Raw genomic sequence first — 13,450 nt, 5'->3', positions numbered from 1 at the left:
AGGACTCGTCTACTGAGGTAGTATGGGCCGAGGTTAGAAACAGGAGAGGAGAGGTCACCCTGTTGGGAGTCTTCTATAGACCTCCGAATAGTTCCAGAGATGTAGAGGAAAGGATAGCGAAGATGATTCTCGACATGGGCGAGAGTAACAGGGTAGTTGTTATGGGGGACTTTAACTTTCCAAATATTGACTGGAAATACTATAGTTCGAGTACTTTAGATGGGTCTGTATTTGTCCAGTGTGTGCAGGAGGGTTTTCTGACACAGTATGTAGACAGGCCAACCAGGGGCGATGCCACATTGGATTTGGTACTGGGTAATGAACCCGGCCAGGTGTTAGATTTAGATGTATGTAAACACTTTGGTGATCGTGATCACAATTCGGTTAGGTTTACCTTAGCGATGGGCAGGGACATACCGCAGGTATATACCGCAAGGCAAGAATTATAGCTGGGGGAAAGGAAATGTTGATGTGATTAGGCAAGATTTAGGATGCGTACGATGGGGAAGGAAACTGCAGGGGATGGGCACAATCGAAATGTGGAGCTTATTCAAAGAGCAGCTACTGCGTGTCCTTGATAAGTATGTACCTGTCAGGCAGGGAGGAAGTTGTCGAGCGAGGGAGCCGTGGTTTACTAAAGAAGTTGAAGCGCTTGTCAAAAGGAAGAAGAAGGCTTATGTTAGGATGAGACGTGAAGGCTCAGTTAGGGCGCTTGAGAGTTACAAGCTAGCCAGGAAGGATCTAAAGGGAGAGCTAAGAAGAGCAAGGAGAGGACACGAGAAGTCATTGGCGGATAGGATCAAGGAAAACCCTAAGGCTTTCTATAGGTATATCAGGAATAAAAGAATGACTAGAGTTAGATTAGGGCCAATCAAGGATAGTAATGGGAAGTTGTGTGTGGAATCAGAGGAGATAGGGGAAGCGTTAAATGAATATTTTTCATCAGTATTTACAGTAGAGAAAGAAAATGTTGTCGAGGAGAATACTGAGATTCAGGCTACTAGGCTAGATGGGATTGAGGTTCACAAGGAGGAGGTGTTAGCAATTTTGGAAAGTGTGAAAATAGATAAGTCCCCTGGGCCAGATGGGATTTATCCTAGGATTCTCTGGGAAGCCGGGGAGGAGATTGCAGAGCCTTTGTCCTTGATCTTTATGTTGTCATTGTCGACAGGAATAGTGCCGGAGGACTGGAGGATAGCAAATCTTGTCCCCTTGTTCAAGAAGGGGAGTAGAGACAGCCCTGGTAATTATAGACCTGCGAGCCTTACTTCGGTTGTGGGTAAAATGTTGGAAAAGGTTATAAGAGATAGGATTTATAATCATCTTGAAAAGAATAAGTTCATTTGCGATAGTCAGCACGGTTTTGTGAAGGGTAGGTCGTGCCTCACAAACCGTATTGAGTTTTTCGAGAAGGTGACCAAACAGGTGGATGAGGGTAAAGCCGTGGATGTGATGTATATGGATTTCAGTAAGGCGTTTGATAAGGTTCCCCACGGTAGGCTATTGCAGAAAATACGGAAGCATGGGGTTGAAGGTGATTTAGAGCTTTGGATCAGAAATTGGCTTGCTGAAAGAAGACAGAGGGTGGTGGTTGATGACAAATGTTCATCCTGGAGTTTAGTTACTAGTGGTGTACCGCAAGGATCTGTTTTGGGGCCACTGCTGTTTGTCATTTTTATACATGACCTGGATGAGGGTGTAGAAGGGTGGGTTAGTAAATTTGCGGATGACACGAAGGTCGGTGGAGTTGTGGATAGTGCCCAAGGATGTTGTAGGGTACAGAGGGACATAGATAGGCTGCAGAGCTGGGCTGAGAGATGGCAAATGGAGTTTAATGCGGAAAAGTGTGAGGTGATTCACTTTGGAAGGAGTAACAGGAATGCAGAGTACTGGGCTAATGGGAAGATTCTTGGTAGTGCAGATGAACAGAGGGATCTTGGTGTCCTTAAATCCCTGAAAGTTGCCACCCAGGTTAATAGGGCTGTTAAGAAGGCATATGGTGTGTTAGCTTTTATTAGTAGGGGGATCGAGTTTCGGAGCCACGAGGTCATGCTGCAGCTGTACAAAACTCTGGTGAGACCGCACCTGGAGTATTGCGTGCAGTTCTGGTCACCGCATTATAGGAAGGATGTGGAAGCTTTGGAAAAGGTGCAGAGGAGATTTACTAGGATGTTGCCTGGTATGGAGGGAAGGTCTTACGAGGAAAGGCTGAGGGACTTGAGGTTGTTTTCGTTGGAGAGAAGGAGGAGGAGATTTGACTTAATAGAGACATATAAGATAATCAGAGGGTTAGATAGGGTGGATAGTGAGAGTCTTTTTCCTCGGATGGTGATGGCAAACACGAGGGGACATAGCTTTAAGTTGAGGGGTGATAGATATAGGACAGATGTCAGAGGTAGTTTCTTTACTCAGAGAGTAGTAGGGGCGTGGAATGCCCTGCCTGCAACAGTCATAGACTCGCCAACTTTAAGGTCATTTAAGTGGTCATTGGATAGACATATGGATGAAAATGGAATAGTGTAGGTCAGATGATTTCACAGGTCGGCGCAACATCGAGGGCCGAAGGGCCTGTACTGCGCTGTCATGTTCTATGTTCTATGTTCTATGATCAGGGATGATTTAGAATTAACATATCCAGGCAGCTTGTCATTTACAAACTCATGTTTTGCTTTTTTTCCCCCAAGCCACAAAAAATTTGTCCCAGATTATAGAATCGAAACATCTCTCGAACGTTTCACCGACGTTAGAATGAATGACTTGTAAATTACAGGGTTACCCATTTGTCTTTTTTCAGACAGGATGTGACATTTGTAACCACCAGTACACTGTCACCATTGCCATATCAAAGTAGGATTGAACAATTCTGGCCAGTGCTTCTGATTTTTCAACATATCTTTCCACCAGCAACCCACAGACATCCCATCCTGATCGAGTAAAGCATATTCTTTATTGTCCTTCAAAAAGTGTTGGATCGAAATGGGTTAACTGAGCCTGTTTTCTTTCAGTGCTTGGAATTGGTGTTAGTCTCCATGGACTGTAGTTGTGAGGGTTTCCTCTGGAGGGTTTTCTTCTTCTATTAATAGTGCACGTCCTTCAAAATGCTAAGCTATTAACACCTAGTGTCAGCGGGAGTATCAGCCCCGGCACTAACAAGGATCTGCGGCTCCAGAGAGAAGGAGATGATCGATCAGAAACTGAGAACAATGGATTGGAATGTTACAACAATGGATCAGAATCTGAGAGCAATAGATTGGAATGTTACAAAAACGGGTCAGAATTTGAGAACAATTGATTGGGAGGTTGTAACAATGGGGAAGGGATTATCTTCTTCGTTTCAGGCACTTATTGCAGATTATGATTGGATAACAGTAGCATGGCGAATTTATTGTGCTCTTTATGTGATTCAATACTTTTACTATCCAATACTCGCTATTCTTGGTGTTCCTGGTAGGTCTGGCTGTTCAGCGATTAATTCTGTAAACCGTGCATTCTAACAGCATTATTGTACTGCCATTTATTCTGCCCTCTTTGCTGTTGCTATTGTTGTTTGTGCTGGTTAGTCTCTGTACCCAGCTATTAACTCTACAAACTGATTTGATTTACTTTTGCTTATTTTTGCTGCTGCTGGTGTCTGTGGTACGTATGCTGTCACATGTGCAGACCAAGATTCAATGCAGTACTGCTTTTGATGTTTAAACATCGGCAAAATGGAAGCCATGATTTTCGTTCCCCATCACAACAAAGAACAAAGAACAAAGAAAATTACAGCACAGGAACAGGCCCTTCGGCTCTCCAAGCCAGCGCCGATCCAGATCCTCGACATAACCCTGTCGCCTATTTTCAAAGGGTCTGTATCTCTTTGCTTCCTGCCCATTCATGCATCTGTCTAGATACATCTTAAAAGATGCTATCATGCCCGCGTCTACCACCTCCGCTGGCAACGCGTTCCAGACACCCACCACCCTCTGTGTAAAGAACTTTCCACGCATATCCCCCCTAAACTTTTCCCCTCTCACTTTGAATTCGTGACCCCTAGTAATTGAATCCCCCACTCTGGGAAAAAGCTTCTTGCTATCCACCCTGTCTATACCTCTCATGATTTTGTACACCTCAATCAGGTCCTCCCTCAACCTCCGTCTTTCTAATGACAATAATCAGAATCTACTCAACCTCTCTTCATAGCCAGCGCCCTCCATTCCAGGAAACATCCTGGTGAACCTCCTCTGCACCCTCTCCAAAGCATCTACATCCTTTTGGTAATGTGGCGACCAGAACTGCACGCCATATTCCAAATGTGGCCGACCCAAAGTATTATACAACTGTAACATGACCTGCCAACTCTTGTACTCAATACCCCGTCCGATGAAGGAAAATATGCCGTATGCCTTCTTGACCACTCTATTGACCTGCATTGCCAACTTCAGGGAACAATGGATCTGAACACCCAAATCTCTCTGTACATCAATTTTCCCCAGGACTTTTCCATTTATTGTATAGTTCACTCTTGAATTGGATCTTCCAAAATGCATCACCTCGCACGTGCCCTGATTGAACTCCATCTGCCATTTCTCTGCCCAACTCTCCAATCTATCCATATTCTGCTGTATTCTCTGACAGTCCCCTTCACTATCTGCTACTCCACCAATCTTAGTGTTGTCTGCAAACTTGCTAATCAGCCCACCTATACTTTCCTCCAAATCATTTATGTATATCACAAACATCAGTGGTCCCAGCACGGATCCCTGTGGAACACCACTGGTCACACGTCTCCATTTTGAGAAACTCCCTTCCACTTCTACTCTCTGTCTCCTGTTGCCCAGCCAGTTCTTTATCCATCTAGCTAGTACACCCTGGACCCCATGCGTCTTCACTTTCTCCATCAACCTACCATGGGGATCCTTATCAAAAGCCTTACTGAAGTCCATGTATATGACATCTACAGCCCTTCCCTCATCAATCAACTTTGTCACTTCCTCAAAGAATTCTATTAAGTTGGTAAGACATGACCTTCCCTGCACAAAACCATGTTGCCTATCACTGATAAGCCCATTTTCTTCCAGATGGGAATAGATCCTATCCCTCAGTATCTTCTCCAGCAGCTTCCCTACCACTGACGTCAGGCTCACCGGTCTATAATTACCTGGATTATCCCAGCTACCCTTCTTAAACAAGGGGACAACATTAGCAATTCTCCAGTCCTCCGGGACCTCACCCATGTTTAAGGATGCTGCAAAGATATCTGTTAAGACCCCAGCTATTTCCTCTCTCGCTTCCCACAGTAACCTGGGATAGGTCCCATCCGGACCTGGGGACTTGTCCACCTTAATGCCTTTTAGAATATCCAACACTTCCTCCCTCCTTATGCCGACATGACCTAGAGTAATCAAACATCTATCCCTAACCTCAACATCCGTCATGTCCCTCTCCTCGGTGAATACCGATGCAAAGTACTCGTTTAGAATCTCACCCATTTTCTCTGACTCCACGCATAATTTTCCTCCTTTTTCCTTGAGTGGGCCAATCCTTTCTCTGGTTACCCTCTTGCTCCTTATATATGAATAAAAGGCTTTGGGAGTTTCCTTAAGCCTGTTTGCTAAAGATATTTAATGACCCCTTTTAGACCTCTTAATTCCTCGATTCAGATTGGTCCTACATTCCCCATATTCTTCCAAAGCTTCGTCTTTCTTCAGCCGCCTAGACCTTATGTATGCTTTCTTTTTCCTCTTAGCTAGTTTCAGAATTTCACCTGTCATCCATGGTTCCCTAATCTTGCCATGTCTGTCCCTCATTTTCACAGGAACATTTCTCTCCTGCACGCTAATCAACCTCTCTTTAAAAGCCTCCCAATATCAAATGTGGATTTATCTTCAAACAGCTGCTCCCAATCTACATTCCCCAGCTCCTGCCGAATTTTGGTATAGTTGGCCTTCCCCCATTTAGCACTCTTCCTTTAGGACAAGTCACGTCTTTGTCCATGAGTATTCTAAAACTTATGGAATTGTGATCACTATTCCCAAATAGTCCCCTACTGAAACTTTAAACAAGACTCCCCCGAGATTAACAGTGAAATCTTGCAGAACTCCAGTCACTGGTGGGCTCTGGTGGTTGATATATGAGATGGTTGTGGTTGTTGGAGGTCAATCATCTGAGCTCCAGGACATCACTGCAGGAGTTCCTCAGGGTAGTGTCCTAGGCCCAAACATCTTCAGCTGCTTCATCAATGACCTTCCTTCAATCATGAGGTCAAAAGGTGGGATGTTCACTGAGGATTGAACAATGTTCTGCACCATTTGCAACTCCTCAGATACTGAAGCAGTTCATGCAGAAATGCAGCAAAACTTGGACAATCTGCAGGCTTGGGCTGATAAGTGGCAAGTAACATTCGCACCACACAATTGCCAGGCATTGACCATCTCCAACAAGACAGAATCCAACCAACTCCCCTTGACATTCAATGGCATTTTGATTGCTTAAGTCCCCACTATCAGCATCCTGGGAGTTACCATTGACCAGAAACTGAACTGGAGTAGCCATATAAATGCCATGGCGACAAGGGCAGGTCAGAGGCTAGGAATCCTGCGACGAGTAACTCACCTCCTGACTCCCCAAAACCTGTCCACCATCTACAAGGCACAAGTCAGGAGTGTGATGGAATTCTCTCCGCTTGCCTGGATGGGTGCAGCTCCAACAACACTCAAGAAGCTCTACGCCATCCAGGACAAAGCAGACCGCTTGATTGGCAACCCATCCACAAACATTCACCCCCTCCACCACAGACACACAGTGGCAGCAGTGTGTACCATCCACAAGATGCACTGCAGCAATGCACCAACGCTCCTTAGACAGCACGATCCAAACCCGCGGCCTCTACCACCTAGAAACCTAGGCAGCAGATGCATGGGAACACCATCACCTGCAAGTTCCCCTCCAAGTCACGCACAATCCTGACTTGGAACTATATCGCCGTTCATTCACTGTCGCTGGGTCAAAATCCTGGAACTCCCCTCCTAACAGCACTGTGGGTACACCTAACCCACATGGACTGTGTTTTTTCAGGCTTTTTCAGGTTTGCACTTGCTGCTGTTCAATATTCAGTGTATTCACACCTAATCTGTACTAATGCTTTGTCTTTCAACACACCATTAACATATTGTTTGCCTTTGCTCCGTGACCTTTTGGTCAGCTATGATGCCTGGTCCAATGTGCACCTTCTCCTTTGTTATCTCTTGCCCCACCCCCACCTCACTTGCTTACAATATGTGACTTTTCTAATATTTGTCAGTTCCGAAGAAGGGTCACTGACCCGAAACGTTAACTCTGCTTCTCTTTCCACAGATGCTGCCAGACCTGCTGAGTGACTCCAGCATTTCTTGTTTTTGTTCCACATGGACTGCAGCAGTTCATGAAGGCAGCTCACCACCACCATCTCAACGGCAATTAGGAATGGGCAATAAATGCTGACCTAGCCAGCAACATCCCCATCACATGAGTGAATAATAAAAAAACACAAACATACATACAGACACACTCTGAGACACAAACAGATACACACAAACACAGAAGTACACACACTCAAGACACAGAAACTGAGGCACAGATGCACCAAGATATACAAACAAACACAGTCACAGTCTCAGAGACACACACACTAAGAGATACAAACAAACAGATACACATAGGCACATAGAAAGACAGAGAGACATGGACACACACTCAGTGACACATACTCACAGAGACTGAGACACATAAACACACAAGCACAGAGGCACTCAGAGACACCGAAACTGATAATAAATCACACTGATACACAAAGACACAGAAACACACAAACTCATATATACATACACACTGCGATAAAACACACAGAAACACACCATGAGAGACAAGCAGGCAGGTATGTATTACGTATAAGTAAACAAACATGCACAGACACACACACACACACACACACACATACACACACTCACACATACACACACAAACAGACATAAACAAGCAGGTTTCCACTGACACACAGTGGAACACACACACACACACACACACACAAACACACACACTGAAACGCAAGGAGATACACAAAGACACGTAAAAATAAGCAGACATACTTGGAGACACACACACTGAGACACAATCAAACAGAAAAACACATACACAAGCACGTACAGGTCGAGGGTTTGGAAGGTGCTGTCTGAGGGGCCTTGGTGCGTTGCTGCAGTGCATCTTGCAGATGGTACACACTGCTGCCAATGTGCGTCGGTGGTGGAGGGAGGGAATGTTTGTGGATGGGGTGCCAATCAAGCAGGCTGCTTTGCCCTGGATGGTGTCCAGCTTCTTGGGTGTTGTTGGAGCTGCACCCATCCAGGCAAGTGGAGAGTATTCCATCACGCACCTAACTTGTTCTTTGTAGATGGTGGACAGGCTTTGGGAAGTCACGTGGTGAGTTACTCGCTCAGGATTCCTAGCCTCTAACCTGCTCTTGTAGCCACGTTATTTATATGTCTGCCCCAGTTCAGTTTCTGGTCAATGGCCGCCCCTAGGATGTTGATAGTAGGGGGTTCAGCGATGGTAATGTGATTGAATGTTAGGAGATGGTTAGATTCTCTCTTGTTGGAGATGGTTATTGCCTGGCACTTGTGTGGCGCGAATGCTACTTGCCACTTATCAGCACAAGCCTGGATATTGTCCAGGTCTTGCTGCATATCTACACAGAGTTCTTCAGTGTCTGAAGAGTCATGAATGGTGCTGAACATTGTGCAATCATCAGCGAACATCCCCACTTCTGACCTTATGATTGAAGTAAGGTCATTGATGAAGCAGCTGAAGATGTTTGGGCCTAGGACACTACCCTGAGGAACTCCTGCAGTGATGTCCTGGAGCTCAGATGATTGACCTCCAACAACCACAACCATCTTCCTTTGCGTCGGGTATGACTCCAGCCGGCGGAGGGTTTTTCCCCTGATTCCCACTGACCTCAGTTTTGCTAGAGCTCCTTGATGCCATACTCGGTCAAATGCTACCTTGATTTCAAGGGCAGTCACTCTAAGCTCACTTCTTGAGTTCAGCTCTTTTGTTCATGTTTGAATCAAGGCTGTGATGAGGTCAGGAGTTGAGTTGCCCTGGCAGAACCCTAACTGAGCTTCTGAGCAGGCCCATCGCCAACCCATCGCAAAACAATGTTGCCTGGGGCAGGATCGGGCGATTGAGGCCCTAAAGTGGCCCATTCACGGTAGTTTAAGCGCTTCTTCCCACCGCTGCTGGAATCTAACCAGCAGCAGGGGTACTTATGCGATTTGAGGAGGACGCCTTGTATAATGGGGCGCCCTTTCAGTGGGCTTGGGCTCTCTCCTCTGTGGGCAATCTATGGCCCATGGAGTGCCCTGTCCAGGAAACAATGGAACTCCCAGGAATCCCTCCCCCCTGGGCTTCACGACCAATCTCCAATTGCCCTCATTGGGGCCGTCCAGATTGTCTCTGACGACATCCCTTCATCATAAAACCAAAAAGTGCTGGGAACACTCAGTAGGTCTGGCAGCATCTATGGAATGAGCAGCAAAGTTAATGTTTCAGGTTAGTGACTTTTCATCAGAACTGGCAAAGGTTCAATACTTTCAGAGCATACATAGAACCCTTTCTATTTTAGTATTACTTTGATTTTTTTTATTTCATTTTATTTTAGTTTGTTCCATCATTACAATTTTTTTTGCCATGTGCCTGCCCACTTTTTTCCCCTCATATTCTTTCATGTGGCTATGGCTTTCATTATTCTGCCATTTAACACCCTCTCTGTACTGACGCTTTGTCTTTCACCACACCATTAACACACTCTTTGTCTTTGCTTTTGCCCAATGACTTCCATGTTAGTTATTCTCTGTGACCCTTTGTGCGATCACTACCTTCTCATTTGTTCTCTTTTGCACCACCTCCACTCTATTTGCTTAAAACCTATCACATTAGGGCGCGACAGTGGCGCAGTGGTTAGCACCGCAGCCTCACAGCTCCAGCGACCAAGGTTCAATTCTGGGTGCTGCCTGTGTGTAGTTTGCAAATCAGCACGGGTTTTCGCCTGGTGCTCCGGTTTCCTTCCACCGCCAAAAGACTTGATAAGTAAATTGGCCATTATAAATTGCCCCTAGTATAGGTAGGTGGTCACGGAATGTAGGGACAGGTGCAGATGTGGTAGGAATATGGAATTAGTGGAGGATTAGTATAAATGGCTGGTTGATGGTCGGCACAGACTCGGTGCTGTATCTCTAAATAAATAAATAAACTATGGTGTAGTACTGGGGGGTGGCCTCCACTGCCTCAATGACCCTCATGAAAGGTCACAGACCTGAAACGTTCACTCTGCTTCTCTCCACACAGATGCTTCCTGAGCTGTTGAGTAATTCCAGGGCTTACTATTTTTTTAATCTTTATATTTGGCTTCCAATTGAGGGAGGAGTGAGGAGATAGTCCTTATTTCTTATTATTGTATATATTGTTTTCTAAACCCAATAATAACAATCAGTTCCCCACATTATTTTTCAAATTAAAACAAAATGCCGATTGCTTCGGACACTGGAAGGCTTGTAGTTTAAGAGAACATTTTTACTTTATTTTTCATTGTATGTAAGCATTTGGTGGTTTTAGCTGCATTGTTGCCATGCCAATCTGATATAAAACAGGCTGGTTGATGCCCATGAACCACCCCATCACCAAGATAAACAAAATAAATGTCTTTCCCATTACCCAACAAAAAAAAACGTACATTTAATATGTGACCTCCCCGACAGCTGCACAACGTGCAGAGGTCACACATTCCCCTCCCCACAATACACATGCAGAGTTAACTCGCCACCCCCCACCCCGCCCCCGCACTATAATAAAAATACTAAATTGCCCCCTCACTACCTCGATGGTGCCAGCTTTCCCTGGACGGGAAACTGAAGGCGTATCAGTGCCAGCCGCCACACGCAAGGTCACAGACAGTTGGCAAGTTCGCAGTGAAAGGAACATTCATTTATTCATATCCTTTATTGCAATATTTAAAGTTGGGACCCACCGCTGAGTGGGGTTTGGATCGGCCATGGAGCCTCACTGCCACCAAAAAGATTGAGACTAGCAATGCTGGCATTGAACTCATCAATATTTTGCCCAGTGTTTCAGCCCACTGACCCTTGTTCTGAAATGTGAGAGATGAAAGTTTGAACAGATTTAAAGGAGTTGGGGGCATTATGATCAGCATTGACCTTAACAATTTTTGACATTTAAACTCTCCTGGCTTCTACCATATCACAGATCTTCCTGTTTGTTCTTTCAGGTCTAATTATTTCACTGCATCACTGAATACAGCAACATATTTGTCATTCTCAATAAGTCCTTAAAGTAACTGGGGTGTGGGGCTCCAGCAATGCATATGGTCCCAGGCGTACCTGGGAGTGGAGCCTCTCCTGGAAGTACTCCATCCCTGGAACCAGGGCCATCACTGGAGTCCTGGACACAAGGTAAGTTTTGGGGGTCAGCGGGCCAGTCAGGGAGGCGGAGCCACTGCTGGTACTACACTGAGTCTGGGACCAGATGTATTGCTGGAGCCCCACACTCCAGTTCAGTTGAGTCCTTGTAACTTTGCTCCAAGCCTGATGTCTGACTTCCCTGTTTATTTCCCTTCCTCACAGCTAACTTGCTGACGATTGGGATCCTGTGTCGAAGAAAGTGTGGTCTCTCCAAATGTGTCACTCGCGACCTGGTGGCCATGGCAGTGGCGGATCTACTGGTCATTATCCTTGACCTGATATTGAGGCACATTCCCATTGTTTATCGGGCACAATTTCTGTTCCTATTGTCCGTCCCCATATGTAATATCCATGCTGTTCTACTTTACACAGCCACAGACTGTTCTGTCTGGTTCACTGTCACTTTCACCTTTGATCGATTTGTGGCCATTTGTTGCCAGAAGCTGAAAAGTAAATATTGCACCGAGAAAACGGCGGTTGTGGTTCTGGGAACAGTGACTGTGCTGAGCTGTCTAAAGAACATCTTCTGGTTTTTTATGTTAATGACACGCTATCAGCTGTTCAACCAATCCACGTTTTGTTACGTAACAATGGCTGGTCTGACCAAGTGGTTCTGGGGAGCAATAGAGTTCCTCAATCACAGTCTAACGGTGCTTGTTCCCTTTGTGGTGATTCTGTTGCTCAATGCAATGACCGTCAGGCACATTTTAGTGGGCAACAGAGGTCGCAGGAGACTCCGGGTTCAGAGCAATGAGGAGAATCACAGAGACCCAGAGATGGAGAGCCGAAGGAAATCCATCATTTTACTGTTAGTTATCTCTGCCAATTTCATCCTGTTATGGACAACGTTGATGGTGTATTGGCTGTGGAACCGGATGTTTTGGTTGGGGTATCGGTCTGTCCCTGGTGTTGTGCGGGAAGCGGGCTTTATGCTGCAGCTCCTGGGTTGCTGCACAAACACTGCGATTTATGCTGTTACCCAGACTCAGTTTCGGGAGCAGGTGAAGAATGTGCTGAAATATCCATTTATTCGAATTGTTAAATTAATTCAATGATGTGAGGGATTGAATCATTGACCCATCCCAACGCTCTTGGGGGCGGGATTTGTCGCTCTGGTGGCACAGCAGGGTCATGGCCTGTCGCTATGGTGACGGGGGAGTTGGGCGAGGACTAAATGGGGTTGAGGTCGGTCACTATGTTGACAGAGCGGGGGCGTTGCCTGTTGCTATTGTTTTGGAGTGGGAGCTGGGCCTGTATGGATGGTGACAGGGCGAGGCCAGACCTGATCACCATGGTCACGTGGAGTGGTGGTGAGGCCTGTTCCCTATTTTGACGTGAGAGTTGGGGCATACAGACATGCAAACATGCGGACATACGAATTCGGAGAAGGAGGAGGCGACTCCACCCTTCGAGCCTGCTCCATCATTCAATAGGTTCATGACTGAACTGATTACTCCACATTTCTGCCTAACCCCGATAACCTTCCACACCTGGGGCGGGGCCTAATTTACATGGGGAGGGGCTGACGGGACGGGGCCTGTTCCTCATGGTAATGGCCAGGAGTGGGAGGTGCAGGTCTGATCCACATGGTGATGGGCAGTGTGGACAAGGCCTGTCGCCTTGAAGCAAGGAGTTGGCTGTTCCAAAGGTGACGCTGCAATGACAGGTTGCAGTGCCTGACGTCCAGCGGCCCCGCTCACTGCTTCGCCGATTGTAAGATAGAGGGCTCGAGAGGAAAGCATCACCAGTGGCCCCGCTCTCCGGCGCTCTCTGTGGCAACCAGGACAACAAGTACCGGAAGAGAAAAATGGTGTGAAGCTTCAGCCTGAATATTTCAAAATAATGTGTGACCCTGTTGAACCCTGTATGATCCTTAATAATCCTTTTCACACATTAAATGCTTTTAGATCATTTGTAATACATTATAACTCTTCCAAATCATCTATAATTATTTGGAA

General features: G+C 46.0%; 1 protein-coding gene across 1 annotated transcript; it reads left to right on the top strand.

Annotated features, from left to right (window-relative positions):
- Positions 1-3,188: 3,188 nt before the first annotated feature.
- LOC137358383 (probable G-protein coupled receptor 139) lies at positions 3,189-12,547 on the top strand. Its single transcript, XM_068024323.1, has 2 exons — positions 3,189-3,447; positions 11,655-12,547. Exons 1-2 carry the CDS (start codon positions 3,204-3,206, stop codon positions 12,545-12,547), a joined length of 1,137 nt encoding a protein of 378 aa, XP_067880424.1. The 5' UTR covers positions 3,189-3,203.
- Positions 12,548-13,450: the final 903 nt, after the last annotated feature.

The sequence above is a fragment of the Heterodontus francisci genome, chromosome 49 (assembly GCF_036365525.1).
Source record: "Heterodontus francisci isolate sHetFra1 chromosome 49, sHetFra1.hap1, whole genome shotgun sequence".
NCBI classification, from domain to species: domain Eukaryota; kingdom Metazoa; phylum Chordata; class Chondrichthyes; order Heterodontiformes; family Heterodontidae; genus Heterodontus; species Heterodontus francisci.
This window is presented reverse-complemented; position numbering and strand designations above follow the sequence as displayed.

Coding starts and splice junctions, on each gene's coding strand:
- LOC137358383 (XM_068024323.1), top strand. CDS start 3,204: ATGGATTGGAATGTTACAACAATGGATCAGAATCTGAGAGCAATAGAT. Junction 3,448..11,654: donor CGCTATTCTTGGTGTTCCTG/GTAGGTCTGGCT, acceptor CCTTCCTCACAG/CTAACTTGCTGACGATTGGG.